Source organism: Rhyacophila brunnea, unplaced genomic scaffold, assembly GCF_057557595.1.
Source record: "Rhyacophila brunnea isolate RB1 unplaced genomic scaffold, BYU_Rbru_1.0 scaffold_18, whole genome shotgun sequence".
NCBI lineage: Eukaryota > Metazoa > Arthropoda > Insecta > Trichoptera > Rhyacophilidae > Rhyacophila > Rhyacophila brunnea.
Window position 1 is genome coordinate 38,574,614 of NW_028232837.1, and position 21,382 is coordinate 38,595,995.

The 21,382-nt window shown below is 32.3% G+C and overlaps 1 protein-coding gene across 2 annotated transcripts in view; it reads right to left on the reverse strand.

Annotated features, from left to right (window-relative positions):
- The window catches only part of LOC147073489 (uncharacterized), a 72,928-nt gene that overhangs the window by 9,847 nt on the left and 41,699 nt on the right, over window positions 1-21,382 (reverse strand). For both annotated transcript variants that reach the window (XM_085945280.1, XM_085945281.1), the window contains exons 3-4: window positions 19,662-19,870; window positions 12,516-12,651 (exon numbers count right to left, since the gene is read on the reverse strand). In XM_085945280.1, the coding sequence (XP_085801406.1) occupies window positions 12,516-12,651; window positions 19,662-19,870 (345 nt within the window). The remainder of the gene's footprint in view (window positions 1-12,515; window positions 12,652-19,661; window positions 19,871-21,382) is intronic.

Genomic DNA, 21,382 nt, shown 5'->3' on the forward strand with positions numbered 1-21,382 from the left:
ATTAAACTTATTCCCAAGATTGTACGTACACAATATTAACAATAAATGTCTTAAATAGTATAAATTATACTAGACTTATTTTTGACCAATTTTATCAATGTTATTTGTAAATATAAAATATTTATATTAACTATGGAAAAAATGCCAATCCCGGGACCAGTCCCGGGATCCCGGGATCGTCAAATTGTAATCCCGAAATCCCGGGATTGGATTCCCTAGTACAGGGGTACAAGTGTTACAATAATGTGAATCCACTGACAGCCCAGAGCGATGTCCTTCTGCCGAAAACTTATAATCGAATAATTCTCTTTCAATCAATCGTGATGTACTAATTATTATTTATCAACTTTTAATTATGTAATAATTAGTCATCTATTAACTAACTAAGTTAGAACAGATATATAAAGATTATTGTCGCCTATTAATTCAATTTTTATTATGTAATATCGCCATAAAACTATTTGAAACATAGAGAGCCTTTAAATATTGGATGGGTAGTGTGTGTGCACAGGAAAAAGAGGCGAAGATCGAATGCTATTAATATGGACTCATCACATGAATAAATTAGCTGAAAACGCCTGCAACATCTGCCATAACACTAACAAAAAGATGGAAAAGGTTTATTTTAAATCCGTTAGTATTTCAGAGAGATTTTTAAGAATAATTTACCGACTTAATGACTTACTGATAATTAATAGGATTTCATTATTAGTAAGTTCATCTTATCACTTCCTACTAAACGTGTAATAATATTCAAAGTTCGTTCACTGATTAATTTATTTATTTAAGGAATAAAATATGTTATGTATGTAATAACAAAGTTCATTAATAATGTACGTAAACCGTTGAAAGCTTTCAATATTATTTAACAGCTCTCAAATAAATCTTGTATTGTCTATTGAAAAGCTTTTATATCGGGATAGTATTCAATGTGTCATCAAAATTTTACGGCGGTCATTATAAAAACATTAAAATAATTTGCATTTTCATCATAATTCAGCTCCACGTCATATGAATTGACAATCTATATGCATAATAATGCAGATACCAATACAATGAGCCGGTTTCAATATCGATAGTGCACTGTGTTTTTAATATGCAAATTATTATTCGGTTTACTAGTCAATCGACATTCATTCAGCTCTTGTCAATTACTTATTTATTGGATAGTCACTCACTTTGCTATTCATTGGATAACTATTATTATTTTAATAAAAGATTGTAAGTCTGTCAAATATTATATAATAAACGTGTGATACATTTTATAACAACAAATAGAAGTGTGTCTAAATATAAAGATGTTGAATATCACATAATATTATCAGATGGTTTGAAATGAAAATACTCGTCATGATGACTGACAATATGCCGCATTTTCTAGACGTTTGAATCTGTAGCGATTTCGTATATAAACCTACAAACTGTCATGTTGTTGTCTATGGTCATTGATAGACCATAGACAACTACGCAAACACGGAAAAGGAAATGGTTGTATCTCAACCATCCTAAAACAGTTTCATTTTGACCTTTCAACAGTGTAGTCAATTTACGCGCGCAACTCTGCGGAACATTCAACCTAAATTCAAATAATAATGTAAACCTCCCAATTCAACATAAAACCAATGTAATAGTTCTTTATTAGTGCGGAGTTTATCCAAACTGTATATCTACAATATAAAATCAAGAAAATACCACAACTGTGTATTATTCCTCACTACCCGAATTTACCATATCACGCACACTCAACGCAACCTTCTAAATAAAATAATCTGAACATCGGGGCTACATCAGCATCTTTGATAACCCCCGATAAATCACAGTATTCTGAGGTGAAGAAAAATAAATTACACTGATTTAGACAAATAATAGCCATCAAAAAAATCTAAGAATCCTTTTAAAATATCCTGATTTCATTATCTCAATCCAAATGCATATTATAATATTGATTGGAAAAAATTAACCCAAGCCATTGAGATTTGAACCTATAGTCTGCCGATCAACACGTTAATATCTGCTTTATTATAGGGGTCTACAGATAATACATATTTATACCAAAATTAACCTCCTTTTAACCGCAATACTTTTTCAAACTTCAGTTTCTTTGCAAGAGGGTAATTATTTTTAATTAAAAAAAAAAAAAGATAAAAAGTTTCCAGTGAAATGAGGCGTATTTTATTTAAACTTCTGAAATTTTAAATAGTTACTTTAACTTACTCAAAGCCATCTTTTAAATAAATTTCAAAAAGCCTATTTATTTTTGAAACACTAATGGCGTTCTAGTTGTTTTTATAACTTTATATATTTTTGTAATTTTAATAATAGGACGGAATGAAAAAATGTGATAACTAACTTAGTGGCACTTTCTTCTTATTTATTCATTTTTAATGTAGCTTTTGTCATACTGTAAATGTGTTAATCTTGTAAAAATTTCAATTCCGTGTAAATAAATAAATGTAAATGTTATTTTTTTTTAATATAACATACAAGTGAAAGGTTTGATACTTTTGATACGAAACAAGATACAGTGGGACGGGCGTTGAGGAGACAAAGCGGTTCAATAGACTTTATGTAAGTTAAGTTGGCATTAGCAACTGTAACAATAATCACATTCGCCCTATATAACTACTGCACACTAAATGGTTCCACTATAATTTAAAATAAATCTGCAACGCAAGATGGCTTGCAACTTATTGAATTGTTATAATGTTGTTCTTAATTTTCATCTTCAATTTCATAAATTTGAACTTCGTCTCATAAAGACGATTATTTTAGAGGTTTTTGGTATTCATAATATATTATAATTGAATAATATGATATAATGTATATTTCCAGGGCATTATTATTAAATATATTAAATTTTTATATCTAGTATTGGTTGAACAATTACTATGTATTGTATTTGTAAATCCAATCATGTGACGCCAAATAAAAATAATTAATACTTGTGTAGGTACCTACTTGTATTATTTAATTTTAGTATGAAACGCAAAAATAATTAAGGGGGGACATGCTCGTCGAAGGTCAAAATTGAGTTTTTATTGTATTTTCAAACCATGATCCTGGAGACTCCTTAAACGTTGTAGATAATCTATTTATATAATTTTGAAGCCTTTTTATCCTTTATAGTTATTTTAAACATTTGATGACTGCATAAAGTATTTTTGTTACATAAAATAGTATTCTTTTAAACCTCTCGCTCTAATGTTTTAGATTATAGTCATATTTCGGTACATAACTGTGCAGTGGTGTTATAATTTTTTACGTTTATTAATTTTTAAACGCATTTATGAAACCATTAGCATAATTTATTACGAGATAATTTTTGTAAAATATTCACGATAAAAAATTATATTGATAATCTCTGTGATCCCAAATTTGACAAGAATTAGGCATTTTATTATTAAAAAAATCGGCAAGATTAACACATTTGAAGATGATTCTAAAGATACTTATTATAAGCTATGTCTTTCACCATTTAAATGTAATAAATATTTTACGAATAATGATAGCTTTATAATAATTATTGACCTAAGAATAAGGTAGTGTTTTTTTGAAATACGCCATTTCCTTTGTCATTCCCCAGTGTTTAAGCTACAACATACGGCCGTAACCATAAATTGACAAACTATAATTGAAATAGGGAGTAAAATGATATTGACGTGCGTGTTTGAACATGTACCGTTTAAAAAAAAAATAAAAAAAAATTCGGTTAGGTACATGTTCAAACACGCGCGTTAACATAATTTTACTCCCTACTTTAATTATAGTTTGTCAATTTATGGCTACGGCCGTATGTTGTAGCTTAACCACTGGGGAATGATAAAAAAAATGGCGTATTTCAAAAAAACACTACCTTATTCTTAGGTCAATAATTATTATAAAGCAATCATTATTCATAAGATCTTTATCACACTTAAATGGTCAAAGACATAGCTTATAATAAATATCTTTAGAATCATCTTCAAATGTGTTAATCTTGCCGATTTTTTGAATAATAAAATGCCTAATTCTTGTCAAATTTGGGATCACAGAGATTATCAATATATTTTTTTATCGTGAATATTTTACAAAAATTATCTCGTAATAAATTATACTAATGGTTTTATAAATGCATCTAAAAATTAATAAATGTAAAAAATTTTAACACCACTGCACAGTTATGTACCGAAATATGACTATATTCTAAAACATTAGAGCGAGAGGTTTAAAAGAATACTATTTTATGTAACAAAAATACTTTATGCAGTCATCAAATGTTTAAAATAACTATAAAGGATAATAAGGCTTCAAAATTATATAAATAGAATATCTACAACGTTTAAGGAGTGTCCAGGATCATGGTTTGAAAATACAATAAAAACTCAATTTTGACTTTCGACGAGCATGTCCCCCCTTAAGTATTATTATATTTCTGTTTTTATATTATAAGACCAATGTATATAGTTACTAAAGAGATTAAATGGCTGGTTTTTAAATAAATTTTGAGACGATTCGTTGACAAAAATATTGGTTTGTCAATGTAAAAAAGAAACAACACTTCTATACTTAGAGATTTTTCGATGTGGATCTTTTGGGAGAAGTTTCGTACCTAACAGATTATTTTGCTAGAATAATAAAATAAAAATAATTATTTAAAAAAAAACAGTGTGTGTACTAATCTACGCGTGTTAGAGGTTATACTTCTTCTGCGTAACAAAATAAAAACAAAACTTGTGATAAACTAGATTCTTCGACTAGCTCTTAAGCCTCAATTACATTGAGCTTCTTTACAAGCTGTGTGTTGGCGAATTTATAATATGCCTGTAAAGTCGCCCAGTGTAATCATCGAACAAGCTAACATGTTCGATGATTACACTGGGCGACTTTACAGGCAGATTATAAATTCGCCAACAAACAGCTCGTAAAGAAGCTTAATGTAATTGAGGCTTTAATTATCTTGTTAAATTACATACTCAAGAAAAACGACCCCTAATTGGAACTTATATAACTAAATTATATAATGGTTTCTCGTTGTTTTTATTTTTAAAGTACCAACTCTCGCTGTGACGTTTAATCGTTTGTTTACGTAAGGAATTGCAAATGGCCGACAATAATAAATTCTCTGCCTAGGCAACGGAACCATTATAAACTATAATATTATACTGTATAATCGTCACGATTGCAGTATCATACTGTGGCGTAAAGGTAGTGTATTCGGCTGATAACCGAACAATCGGTGGTTCGAATCCAATCGAGTGCGTTTTTTTTTCGTGTGAAAAAATAAATTATGTGTTACATGTCACATGCCAAAAATACACTCTGATCTGATTTCCCAAACGCGCCAAAAGAAGTATAACTTCAAAAATATTCATATAGTTAAATGAAGTTGTTAAATATAAAATGATGTAATAATTAATTAATATTAGTCAACTTCAAAAACTGTCAAGTCCATGCCCTAGGTCCAATAATATATTGAAAAACAACATGTGAATTTTCTAGACGCGAACTCCCGGCATCCGAAGTGAACGTCTTTACCATTCGTTCATCGTGGTGATGTTGAAAATATATTTGTTAAAACAAGAGACCTTCTTTGAAGGCGAAAAGGTTTTCGGCAACGTGTTTACACGATTAATTTACCTGTATCAAATTGTTTTTATGAACCCTCGTAGTATGGAATTTAATTTAGCAAGTAACACAGTAGAACAATGTTTACACAGGTAAATCTTTAAAAGGTCAAGATACCCTCAAAAGACGTTACATGCGCTCCAACTAGCAAGAAAGTAATTTCGCTACGAAATGCCGTTAGCAAACTAGCTTCACCGAATGTGTCAGATAACTCTATGTATAGTCTACAGCAGGCGTAGACAACCATCGACACATGAATCACATGTTGTTGCGAGGGTCATAAGAAGGTTAATGGCAATGCTACATTATGAATCATCAATAGCTCATTGATACAAATGAAACACATTTTAACTGAGAATTTTTTTACTAAAAAAAGTTTAGCCATGTCCGGTCCGAAGACGATCATAATAATATGGGTCTCCACAGAGTAGAGGTTGTATTAACAGATTTTTATTTTTACGAGAAATAGATATTAACCACCTGCTCAACCTAATAGGTCCATAATACTCTACGTCCAAACACACATTAAAAAACCGCATGTATTTTTTGTTGCCAGAACCATGATTCGAACTTGGGACCCATGACATTATAGGCCGACGGGTTATCCACTCGGTGATCGTGAGATATAAAAATATGAATATGAATCTAGCTTAAATTAATCTGCAATGCGAAATTATTAGTATCAAAATTAATTATAAGTCATAGTAAACTTTTTTTCAGCTCAACTTTCGTGTATCCAGGCTCTGTCAACAGTGGCAATATTTGAAAAAAAATGTATGTAAATATACCATTCATTTTCACAGAATACAAATTCCATCCAAACTACATACATATTTTGGGACAAACAAAGAATTATCTGACTTGCACTCAAAATATTAAATTTAATAGTGCAGCGTTCCCTATAATTTGTAACACTTTAAGAAACATACACATATTAAAAAATATCCCGGTGGAATTTTAAATAACCCTAGTAATTGTATCGGTAGCTTAATCGCTCACCGCCTAGAATGTGATAGTGGATTCATTTCGCATACGATACATTTTTTTTTAATATTTCTGAGATTATTCTAAATTATTTATGTCAACAAATCAGTTTATAAATATATTGTTTAATGCTTCACCACTGAGGCATGTGATGCGATTTAGTATTGTGTTAATTTAACTAAAACATCCTAAACATCTAAAACAAAATTCATGTTTTGCGTTGTTTTGTATTCTAAAGGTTCTAAAAATTACCCCCAATTGTAGAGGGTAGCTTTATTGGCTAAGTACCTTATCATTTGGTAACCAATAAAGCCACTGAAAGGAACCACTTTAGGAGATAGATGCAACCGGATAATTTTTGTTTTGTTGGGGAGCTAGTAGAGAATTATAGTATAGATAGATATTTTTTATTTCCGTTTAATGATTAAAATCTTTAAAAAAAAAAACATTTATCTGGAACCCGATAGTTATAAGTTCGTTATTTACCACATTACTCCTTCGACATGAAATTACAACACTCATTGCTTTATGCCTACTGGTGGCAGAGGTTGAGGATGAAAAAGTTAAAATATCATACAGCATCTCGAAAGATATCAACTTATATGTCTTATAATTTAATGGAATATCTCCAGTTAGTAAGGCTTTGGTAGTAAAAAACCATCATGGCTCAGGAATATCAAAAACTGATTTGACACAGATAAGGAAAAACTGGCTAAACTCATCACTGACGACGATAATATGACACAAAATGAAAAAGAAGAAGTGGCAAGTAACCTTTAATAATACGGTATATTACGTATATAAGATGTCTATTAATAAAAGGTTGTTCTCCTCCGTTCTATACAGAATGTGTACGACCGTCTCGTTAGTCGATAATTTTGTTATACACCTCAGGGTCCATTCCGACGCTCCTCCTGTTCCTCCTCCTGTAGCACTTTTACTCTATTTACTCTTCGGGGTCCTTTTAGCAAACTTGGGCAACCCGAACGGATCTAATTAGACGCGATCACCTGTGCCTGTCACATTCCGCAGGGCGCCAGGCGTTTCGGCAGGGGGCGGGTCGGCGACATCACGGTTAACATTTACCTCATCGATTTAATATCTTTTCGGCTCTTTGATTACAGCAATCGTCCTTTATCCTAACAAAGTAGATACGTACCTAATATTCTTTCTAGTAATGTATTTGTACTGTTAATTGGAGTTTATTTCTACATAGCTAGCTATACAGTACGTAAGTGCACGATTTGTAATCTCAATAAATTAGTAAAATAAAAATATCTCACATATTGTATCTTTGCTTAAGACGATACTTCAGTGAAACGGCAAATAATTTTCAACTATAGGCGCGACGAAATTTTGGACTCGCTGGCATTCGGAGAGCGAACGCCGAAGTGTGATTACATCAATATGTTTCGTGATGGTGACGGGGGTATTAATTCTTAAATCGTGTAAAAATGACTAAAAACGTTACCCATTTGAAAAAGAAAACATGTCAATGAATATATTATTATTGTTACTAATAGAACAATACACAAAACATTAAATGGACGCATGTTGGATTTATATAACAAATTATATTTCGTTCGGCATGCGTCATTTGCACCCGCGACCTGTAATCTGCGCATCGCCTAGCCACGATCTTTTTAGACCATGCCTCAACTGAGCTATAGCCTGAGAGCGGAATGCAGAAACATTTGTTATAACTAAAATTTCCTTAGCAGAAAACACTATACAGAAACATCGTCCTTAATTAAGATCATGTTGTCTATGGTTCACCTCGTTTAAATCTTCGTTCGTATTTTCTATTGAAAATAATACCATATTTAAAAACTCTCTTCCCTGTAGTTTAGGTAAATTATTTTATAATTGTTAAACGATGACAAAAATATGACAACTGCACTTTATAAAAGCAATAACTATAAATACATATTAATATTTAATTACAATACTCTTATGTTTCCGTTATCAGTTATTATACGTGATTCCACAGGCACCACAAGATATTTTTTTAACATGGTAACACTAGCGTCAAGTGTCATTATGTCTGGCTATCTTGTATTTCTGCGGGTTAGCGTATAAAAAGTAAAATAATATTCTGCAAATACGTGCCAAACGAATTAACACTATCAATATCCATATTGAGATTAATTGTTAAATGAATTTGAGTGTATGGACTGTTTTATAGACACGCGAATTTATTTTGACAGCAGATGTCAGTGGTAAATGGTAATACAGAAGGGGGCGTATTCATAACAAAAGTAGTCTATGGTTAAGGATACCTTAACTCTATAGTCAGTATAGTCTATAGTTAAGTCATCCTTTTCGGCAACTTATCCTTAAGATCAAAATATTGAATTCTGCATTCCGATCTTAATATATTACGTGATATAAATAGGAGTAATGCCAGTAGCGACGACTGCTTATTGAAGGTAAACGATTCGTAACTGGAAAGAACAGTGCTTAAATATAAATGGACAGTAAAGCTATATATAATACAAACTGTTGAAACCCGCTATTGATATATTTAACCTATAATAAGTGAGACATTCAGGCTATCAAATTTTAAAAGTTTATAAACAAAATTAAGTATATTTTTTTAATTCTGTATGTTCACACACGTGACATAAACTCTAAATAAATCGTCGGTGATATTGAAAAAATCGAATTTTAAATAATCATATGTACATAAAAAGTTTATAGCTATTAGTAATTTTAAATACGATTTTTCATTTATTTGTTTAAGGTAACATATTATGCAAAAAATAAAAACCATGCACACTATCATTTTGATTCTCTCAGTTACCCATCTTTATGGGCAAAGTACAGAATTTAAATGTTGTATCTCCTGAATAAGTGTCATCTTACTGGCAAGTAGTGAATCCAATCCCGAGCCAAAATCTCGATCCCGGGATTTCGGGATTACGATTTGACGATCCCAAGATCCCGGGACTGGTACCGGGATTGGCATTTTTTCAATAATTAATATGAAATTTCTATATATACAAATAACGTTGATAAAATCGGTCAAAAATAAATTTAGTATAATTTATACTATTTAAGACGTTTTTTGTTAATATTGTGTACGTTCAATCGTGGAAATACATATTATATTGTAATATGTATAAATAATAATGTGAAAGTAAAATAGTTTTATTTTTTTATGAAAAGATAACAAATACAAGTTCAATTTTTTAAAAAAATGACAAATGCATTAAAAAACATCGTGGAATCACTTTTTTAAAAATGCAAAGCATTGTTTTATCCAATCTTTCTCATTTTTATTAATTTATATGAAAAAATAAATTGAATTGGCAACACATGGGTAATAAATCAAACTTCATCCAAACTCGGTTTATTTCTAATGTATTTGTATGTTATTAAAAGTATTTTTTTCTGTTATATTTTCGTTTTTATTTTATTTTCCATAAAAAATGATAAAAAAACTCAATTCTGAAAGCTTCGGGATTATGTTTACCAATCCCGGGATTCATAGGTATCGAAAATAGTTCGTGATCCCGGGATTGGAATCCTTACCGGCAAGCTACATAATATGTCTGTGATTTTATAATATATTATAATAGGTAGGTACGTATATTTTTGTTAGCAGTCAACATTTTCCTGTGCATTAAAAGTTTTGTAACATTATAATAAATCCAAAGGTTTATAGTATTGAAAACAACTGAAAATTATGCATTTTTTATAACAAAATAATCCTAAATAATATTTCATGCGACATCATACCTTTTAATTTTAGTTTTTTTTTATAATAAACGTAAGTACCTACTGACTCTAATATTATTATCTTGCATCGTTATTTTTTGTCAAATTTAAATATATTATAATTAGGAGTAAGTATACCTGAAAATTCTTGCCTTAAAATAATGCCATGAAGCAGCTTATCAAATAAGGACGTTCGTAAGTATACTCTTGTTATACTTGGCAGTCAAGACTATAGACGAGTGCCTGACGTCTCAAGACTTTGTACCTGACGTCGCATGAGCTTTAAATTTTCTTGCATTATTACATCAAAAGTCGAGATACATAATTGGACAAATCCTATGATACTAGCATACCAATGACATGCCCATGTTAAAACTGTGTTTAAATATATTCTCTTTATGTATTACATTACATAATATATTCAAAATAGTCGACAAAATCAACTGACCTCATAGACACGATACTATTATATTTTGACATTAACAATAATGGTCATTTCGAATTTCAAAACTAAATTTCAAATTTCAATAGAAACCTAACATTTGAAAACTGATTATAATTGTTATATTTTATCATTTTAAAACAATTTAGCTGTTAAGTATTCACCATTATGATATAACATAAGTGTGATTAAAATTTAAAATCACTTTTATAATAAATTATTGATACATTCAATATGTACACATTTCCTTATAATATCTATAATGTTTATCGCAATATTGAATGTATTTATTATTAATTTATTTATCTATAAACTTTTATGTATAATATTAATATACTCGTAGATAATAATTTAATCGTAATATTATGACGATGGCAAGTTAAAAAAATTTTTTTAACCATGTCCGATCCTAATAGGATGAGATATGGGCCTCCACAGAGTAGAGGTTTGTATTAACAGATTTTGTTATTTACGAGAAATGGATGTCAGCCACTTGCTCAACCTAACAGGTCCATACCCTGACTCACACACAAATTGAAAAACAATATGTGTACTTGCCAGACCCAGGATGCGAACCTGAGACCCACGGCATGATAGTCCAACGCTTAAACCGCGCGGCCACCGTGGGTGTCAAGTTAAAAATTGGGTGGGAAAAAATAGCAAGGCATCAATCGAAGTGTCTCCGGCAAACACACTGCAAAAGTCCACGATGTGCTCCGTAGTCTAACATACCATGTAATTTTTTCTCACCCGATTTCCGAGAGTTTACACGCCTGATACATACATTATAATGACAGATAAAATATGACAACGGCCAACGTGTAAATTTTCAATAATTTTAGTATTATCATCTGATTTGGTTGATTTTTAGTTTAGGTATATATTTTATGGTGTTTGGTTGGGCCGTTTATAATCGCATTCGTCCTTTCTTTCCACCAACCTCGAATCAACAATTATTGTCCCAAGACCACCAGTCACGGGTCATGATCGACCGTGATCAAAGTTAAGTTTAGTTACTCCAAGACAGCCGAGCGCGTAGATTTTCTAAAGCTATCGAGCTCTATCTGATACGATACGAATGAATATGCGTTAACTACAAAGTGGTTTATACAAAACGTATCTGTTTGACCTTCGTTGCACTAAATCTGTTACGGTTTGAGTGAGTCGCATCTATATCATTCATCCTGAACTTATCATCATAATTCATACAACCTATCATCATCTTTCATCAACCTCATATCATCATCAACAGTGTACCGTCAAGTGCCGCGTACCGGATAACCCAACAAACCATACCGCGCGAGTTATAGTGCAACCAGATCACGGAACCATCATCAACATCATAAAAGGTCAGTTTCTGGCATCCTGTTAAACCGTCCCCCCTAGATCCGGAATCCACCACCATCACCTTCAAATTATAGTCCACTGCTAAAAGCGCCACCAGTGTTGAATATTATTTTTAAGTAAAACATGATGTTTTGCAATTAAAATCCCATAACATACCAAAATAGAGACCAAAATTTTTTGTTTCTAAAATTATGGTCGGAATCTATTGATTTCTAACTTAGCCATACCTTGTTACACTTTATATTTTGTAATTAAAATCTAATTAAATACCATGATGAAGGCAACATTGAAAATATCTACATATTATTATATATCGTTTGGTTTGATTGATTTTAGACGAAATAGTTCAAATGGTTTTCGTATAATTTCGAATAGAGTCTGTAAGATTTAATCATCGTAATAATATGCTGAAACTTACCAACGACTTCCATATAAGACGATATAATGGCCGTCGAGAATGAGGGAGCATCCGCCGACACCTCGCAACTGAAGTTTCCTGAGAGAGGAAATCCCACTCTCTGCAGCATCACTTGAGACGAGTTTGAATTTGATAACTGAAACAATATCAAACAATAATATACTTTCAATGAATAACACAATATTGACTTACTAACCTTAAAATAGAAATGATATATTATACTTCCATCAATAGTTAATATTTTTACCTAATCATCAAAAATTAAATTTTAAAAAATATCTAATCTTTACAATATACCTGTATTTTACAACGTTTTTATTAGGTCGTATTCTTGTTTGTCCGGTGCTTGTTTATCCAGTAAAAATCTTGCAATTGATTTTAACCAACTTCCCGACCAGCTAGACATTTGAAACTTTTAGAATATATCAGAACACGATGCCAATGCATTCTTTTAATACTTTTAGCCATATTATTTAAGTAGAATTGAATTCATTTTCAGTTAATTCTGTTTTGTATGAAAAGTTATTTTGGAAGAAATCCGTAAAAGGTAAAACACTATTATTGGTTGCTAGGGGTCTGGGGTCCAAGCAACTAAATCATTAATATATACGTGCGTTACTATGGAAATCAATATGAAATGTCAAAATGACATTTCAGTATTCTATATTAATTTATTCAGTATATTATCTATCAAGTACAAATTTTTTTGATCGTTTAAGCTAGTTAATGATTCAACAGAAAAAAAAATTAAAAACGTTGTATATAAAAAGTTCTTTTTATTTTGTAATTATTTATATTAATAATATACTAGCTACCCGCAATAACCGTATCAAATCTGGTGTGGTGTGATATTTGCTATCTGTAAATGATTAATAAAATTGGTATAGTGATAATTTCAAATTTTGGTTTTAATATTACATAAATGGGACATAATACGAGAATATATAATTATTTGTTAAAAAAATATATTTGTAAATAATTTAACATTTAAAGTTCCATCTGATACGCATTTTTGTTACTGATTGCATTTTTTTAATCTTTACCGGTCAAAAACATAAGTCAACAGGGAGTATATACATTTCAAAAATTCTCGGGACACCCAAGTTGTTCCCATAGGTTTTAAAATGTATCGCATTTAATAAACAAAAATTAAACAATCACACTTTCTGATATTTGAGAATAAAATTGTCATATTATTATAAACGTGGTTTATATGCAAGAGGCAGAATACGGAACAGGTATTCGTTTGTTTTATTTTAAATCTTCCATAAAATAAATAGATAGTAGGCAAGTGATAGTATTTGTAACTTTTTTTATCTTGTATAAAATGAGTGGATATCAGAATAAATCATGTTGAATTTGGAATGGTTACAATACACAAAGAAACATTATTATAGTAGGGCAGTGGTACCGATGTAATCACAAACTGTATAAGGTCTATTATAATGAGCTTGACATCATGTAAAATAAAAAGATGCAAATAACTACAAATGGAACACATAGAAAGCACAAACAAGTGTTTCACGTCGGCAAAGCCGTTGTGACAAAAGGTGTCAGGAGACCATAACTCCGGCGTCTGGATACAGTAGAAATGGTCATCTAGACTTTTGTTTTAAATAAATAGGGTTACTAAAGAAGGTATTAGGTATTAGTCGCACGCCCACCATTCCGTAGCTTCATTAACAATAATATTGGCTGGGCCGATTGTGGTCGCCATCATCTTTATTCCCCACATACTCAAATTTTCTTATTTACTATTGTCACAAGACCAATTGACCGACAGTTACGGGTCATGAATCGACCGTAATTGCGAAGAACAGGCAGTCAACTTAAGAGAACGAACGGGTGCGTGTTGCCGCACCGCGTTATATAGAGTGGTGATTCAAGAGTTAGCTCAAATGATATCCAGAAATCGGACGTGTTGCAAGGTCATTGATAGCTTAGCCGTCGTTAACTACCGAGTGACTCAAAACGTATATGTTCGACCTTTGTTGCACTAAGTTTGTTACGGTTTGAGTGAACATCGCGTCTATATCATCCATACTGAACTCATCATCATCATTCATCAAAGTGTACCGTCCGTTTACCAGTGAGTGAGTGCGTGAACACCGAACCGGCCCCAGCGCGCGCCAGCCATCTCATCATAAAGGCCAGTGTCAGGCATCCACCAACCACCAGCACCCTCAAATTACAGTCTACTTCTAAAAGCGCCACCAAATACTATGATAAAATATATAAACTCAAAAATCTATTGATAGAAAACACCCTGAACGAACTTATTATACTGGAGTATTAAATTTTATTATTTTTGTTTGTTTTCTGGAGAGTTGATGTACAATTTGTAGGTTTGTTTTCTTTTTATTACATTAGACAATAAACCAGGTGGATACTTTTTTACTGTATCTCACAATATAAAAAACATCGTAAAATAAGGATAATGATCATAAATAGTACTTCCGCAATCCCATAGGTTTTATAGTATTCCCAAAGGAAACTTCCGAATGGAAAAAATCTTTTACTTCCTTTTTCAGCATTAAACCCAATGTGGTAAGGGTAATTTACTCTCAAATAATATTTCGCGGAATCGATATCATACATAAACACTACGTAAATAAAAGACTCATCCAATATTCTGGGATTTAGATCGCGTCGATATTATTGAAAGTGTAAATAGTTATTATTATTTTGACGAAAAATTACTTTGAGAAAACCAAATCAAAAATATCCATTCGGTTTTAATGAGATAATTTATTTAAATTATACAAATTATAGTACCTACTAATATTCAAAGAATCTTAATTCATGAAACCACAAAATGATTAATTAGTATCGGTTTATTAATAATATTGACTGAGGTTACTTAGTAGATATTTAATTTATAATTTTCTACAATTTCTGAAAATTATAAACTTCCATCGTTTTTAGTGACAAACCAATAGTCGTTTTGAATATTAAATTATTAATATCGTTTGTTCAGTGCATATTGTATGTTTCGGTAGAATTTAATTTTAAACATTCGAATCAATTGAATATCAATGTCGAAATGGACATTTTATTATGTATTTGAATAAAACAATATCGTTTCAAAAACCCTATGTGGATGTATACTATTTTTACAGTTCTTATAATTAATTATTATATAATATGATAACAATTATTTTATATTGCAATAACTCAATTTCGGTAAGAAAAGATATGTATAAACATTAGATATATATTTTGGTCAGGTAGATACATAGTACATACATACTCGTACTATTAGTATTAAGACTTCTTTATAATTCATCAGAGATCCATAAACTTAGAGTAGCACAGCGTGGTATAGAGAGGTGCATGCAGGGCATAACACGAAAGGACAAAATATGGAATGATTGGATAAGAAAACAGACAAGGGTTTGCGATGTAATATAGTTCGCTAAAAACCTCAAATTTAATGGAAATGGTCTCGACACATAGCTCGAAGAAAGGACAATCGCTCTGTAAATCTAGTCATCCAGTGCTACCCAAGAGGTACAAAATGTCTGCAGGATAGGCCTAGAGCCCGCTGGATCGATAAAATGGTTAAGTTCTGCGGAAGTACGTGGCAACGCAATGCACAGACTGAAAGAAGCAGTTGATAGATTCAGGCTGATGATGATGATAATTGATTCTTTTGAAACAAGCTTGAGAGTGAGTTGATTGTTTGGGCTCCCATATTAACTGAAGTACGTCCAGTCGTCCACATGGTGGAGATGGTACAGAATATAATATTGTAATGTGTAGATGGTTGGTACATGTGGCATGTGCCAACTAACTTTATTTTGGACATGCGAACGCACTAGAGTTTAACCAAAAAGAGGTCTGAATTCAACGACGTATTATTCTCGACATATGCGTGGTGTAAATATAAAGTCAGCCATTAGTTCTAGTGTTGATGTGAATATACCTGATAACTATCAAAATCGGCAGCATGAGTTAGTTATTCCTACTCCCATATAGCACATAGGTATATATATATTATGATATTTATTATTATGACACAATGGATATTGGGAGTATGACCATTTGATTCCCTTGGTTTTTATGACGATCACATGGTGATTGTAAAAGAATATTTGTTTGAAAAATATATCTATAATATAAAAGATAATATTTGTTTGTTTGTTCGTATTTTATGCGCTGCCATACCGTTCATCCGATTGCGATAAAACTTTGTCAACTTATTGCTTGCACTTGCGCGAAGAGTATAGGCTTTACTTTATATATAAAAATGAATGTCTGTTTGTCGGTTTGTCTGTCTGTCCCGTACGCGTTCCTATACCATTCATCCGATTGCGATGACATTTTGGTATATGGTTATATGCACACCCGCGAAGGTTTCTGAATTAGAAAAATCATCATCTTCTTCTTCATTCTATTTTCTTTTATTCTTATGGTTCCTATACCATTCATCTGATTGCGATGAAACTTTCGTCAGTTGTTGTGGCAACACCCGCGAAGGTTTCTGAATTAGTACAACCATCTTCTTCTTCTATTCGCATGCGTTCCTATACCATTCATCCGATTGCAATGAAATTTTGATCAAGTATTGTGCTCACGCCCGCAAAGGTTTCTAAATTGATACAACCATTTTTTCTTCTTTTTCTTCTATTCTATCTTCTTCTATTCGTATGAGTTCTTATACCATTCATCCGATTGCGATGAAATTTTTACAAGTTGTTGTGCGTACACCCGCGAAGGTTTCTGAATTAGTACAACCATCTTCTTCTTCTTCTATTCGTATGCGTTCCTATAGGTACCATTCATCCGATTGCGATGAAACTTTTGTCAGTTGTTGTGCGCACACCTGCGAAGGTTTCTAAATTAGTATTATATAAAATACAAAGTTTTTTGTTTGTTTATTCCATCCAATTTTGATTTGTTTTTTACTACATATTAATAACATTCATATCTTTTTCATATTTTGGATTCGATAGTGTTCTTTTGTTTGACCTTTACTCATATTAGAATTATTTTCATATTGCCATATTGTATTACACAGATATTTTAATATTAAAAAATAATTACCTCTTATTATTTTTTAAATATCTAAGATAAATATGACCACGAAGCGACCCTGTGCGAAGCCGGGTACTTCAGCTAGTATATTATAAAACAAAGTCACAACGACAAAATAGAATTAGTCATATAACAATTCACAGTCACAGTGGGACCGGCAAGGGATCAAACCATGCAAAAGCCTGCAATTTGGTCTGGTGTATAGCTGAAACTCCTCCGGGGAAGGCATACATCCTGTGTTTGAATTTTATCTCACTCGTAAAGTGGGGACTCTTTCAAACTCTACTTAACCATCACATAAGCATATCTGAAATACCCACATCGGATTTGATTCAGACATGCGCTATATTTTTAGCATCGGTCTAGCTTGACAAGCATTAATGTAACGTTGTATATTATTGATAATGAATCAAAATAATTACAAGATAAAAAGAACTTTTTTAATTTTCTGTTGAATCATATAAACTTGACAATTTCTATGTATTGATAAATATACAATACTGAAATGTCATTTTGACATTTCATATTGATTTCCATAGTAACGCACGTATATATTAATAATTTAGTTGCTAGGACCCACTTAGCAACTAATAATAGTGAGTAGTAAATATTACTTTTAACGAATTTTTTTCAAAACAAACAAAACAGAATTAACTGCAAATGTATTCAATTCTGCTTAAAGATCGCCAAAAGTAATAAAAAATGCATTCCCGTCGTGTTCTGATATATTCTAAAAGTTTTAAATGTCTAGCTTGTCGGGAAGTAATTTCAAAAGTAAGAAGAAAAATCTTGGACAAACAAGAAAAAATCTGTACGGGACAAACAAGAATACGAGCTACTAAAAACATGGTAAAATATGTGAACCCGGTCATTTTTATGGATGTATTAATATAGAAAAATGACTTCGTAAACTTTAAATTTGCAATATTTACTCACATTGATAAATTAATTTGATTTTGTGCATACTGTTTATTTAAACAAATCTTGGAAGGCGAATAAATACATAATTAATATGTCGATATTCACAAATTTATTGTATTTTAAACGTATTATTTTGTTCGTTACATTGTAGGTATACATAATTTCAAAACATCTCAGTGACACATCTAACATCTTTAAAAAATATATATGGCGCAGGGCAGAACTTAAACCTGCATGTGCTTTACAAATTTAGCCAACTACACTCTACCCCATTACGACCATATTAACTGGTCCCCCTGAAAGCAAGGGAACGGAAGGCAATTGATGCCTTTAAGATGTGGTGTTGGCGCCGAATGCTTCCTATTTCTTGGACGGAGCACAATACGAACCAGTCAATCATCCAGAGACTGAAGATAAAGGAACGGCTCTCGACAGTATGTCTGAGATGAATTCTGCAGTTTTTTGGACATATTGTCAGGCGCGTACTGGACAACCTGAAGAGACTGGTGGTTTCGGGTGGCCTCCAGGGAAGGCGAAACAGAGGAAGAGCGCTTGAGCGACCAAGTGAAAGAGCTGACTGGGGGGAGGGCACCATCCATTCTGCCCTGAGAGAAGCAGCGGAAGATCGAGAAGTATGGAAAGTTTTGGTAATTCAAAGGATGGCGAAATTCAAATGTGGTCACGATCCTCAGCCATCAGTGAACGACCAAGAAGAAGAACTGGTAGTCATACAATTGAAGCGCTTTACAAATTGTGTCTCAATAATATAAAATTTTGTAAATAAAAGTAATGTTGGCAACCGGCTTTTTGTGGTTTGAATCAAAATACTAATAATAAGTAGGAACGTACTTCAATTACTAGCCACCGTCAGGGTTTTTCCAATTTTTTATCTTAATGTACTTATACGAGCTAATGATTGAATTGACCATTTTTTATTCAACTAATAACTTTCATCATTTTATCCGGATCATTAAACAACCCACGATTTCCTTATCGGCTTATAATTTCGTGAGTCCCGTATTCAAATCCCAATACTGGCAAATGCACATGTTGTATGGATCTAATAGTACAAATATACTAACATCCATTTCTACCCACATATCGAATGTTTACGTTTTGTTATATTGTCATAATATATTTCCGTTACATTATGTACAGATTAACCAACAGAAAATAAAATATACTTACATCAACATTAATGCCAGAAAATGCGAAGATCCTAGCACTGGGATGATCAGCTGGCGAGTATCTGTAGAACTCGTGGCGGCCCCTGTACCACTTGACGGTGTAGAGGGGCGCGCCCTGCAGTTCGTAGAGGCACTGCAGCGTCACACTGCCTCCGCGCTCCACCGCCACTGGCGAGATGCGGAGCTCGCTCACACGGAGGCACCACATCTCTGCAAAAAGAGAAAAAGAAATATTTTATAAGTATATTTTATTCAATCGTAGTATACTACGAGGGTGGGTCAATAAGTCCTTAGAAAAGCCGACAAGTGGCGCGACTAGTACTGTAAGCGGTTTGTTTTCATGCAGCGGCACTACCGATTCAGTATGCTGCGAAGTTTCAATCAGATTGGTCGGGTTGTTGTGTGTTTTTCGTACATTTAAAAAAAAAATTGCTTGTGGAAAATGGAAAAATGGAAAATGGAGAAAATTGAGTTTAGAGCTGTTATTAAACATTTTAATATAAAAAGGTTAACAGCAAAGGAAATAAAAAATGAGTTGGATTTAGTTCACGGCATATCTGCTCCTTCACTTGCAACTATTTATAACTGGTTAAATGAATTTAAACGTGGTCGTACATCAACAAAGGATGAACCACGCTCAGGACGTCCTGTAGAGGTGACTACACCAGAAATGATCAATAAAATCCACGATATGGTGTTAAGTGACCGAAGATTAAAGTTGAGTGAGATAATTGAGGTTACAGGGATCTCAAAAGGTAGCGTCATTTCTATTTTACATGACAAATTGGGCATGAAAAATATTTCTGCAAGATGGGTGCCGCGTTTGCTCACAGTCGACAATAAACGCAATAGGGTGGTGGCCTCTAAAGCCCTGTTGTCGCTCATGCAACGCAATCCGGATGAATTTTTTCGTCGCTTTGTGACTGTAGATGAAACATGGATACACCACTATACTCCCGAGACGAAAAAACAGTCAAAGCAGTGGATTGCGAAGACAAACCATGTCCAAAGAAGGCGAAAACCGTAAAATCAGCTGGTAAGGTTATGGCTACTGTATTTTGGGATGCACGTGAAATTATTTTCGTTGACTATTTGGAAAAAGGAAAAACAATAACAGGGGATTATTATGCATCTTTATTGGACCAGCTAAAAAACGAAATTGAAGAAAAATGGCCTCATTTAAACAGGAAAAAAATCCTCTTTCATCAGGACAATGCCCGTGTTCACACATGTTTACGATCAATGGCTAAAATTGAAGAATTGAAGTTCGAATTGGTCGACCACCCACCGTATTCGCCAGATTTAGCCCCCAGTGACTTTTTCCTTTTCCCAAACTTAAAAAAATGGCTAAGTGAACAACGTTTTTTTTCAAATGAAGAAGTCATCGATCGGACAAATGCTTATTTTGAGGACCTTCCGAAAACTTATTTTTCTGACGGTTTAAAAAAAAATGAGAAACGTCTAACCAAGTGTATTGAGCTCCAAGGAGATTATGTTGAGAAATAAAAAAAAAATACAAAAATAAAAACTGTTTTAATGCTTTTTTCTAAGGAATTATTGACCCACCCTCGTATTAAAAGGTTTATAATTACAAAACTAATGCAAACCCTGCTTCTAATTTGGTAGGACATAATATTATCATTATAATAATTGGTGAGATAATTGGCTAAAATAATATGTTAATGAGTTAAAAATAAAAATCAAAATAATAAAGATTTATAA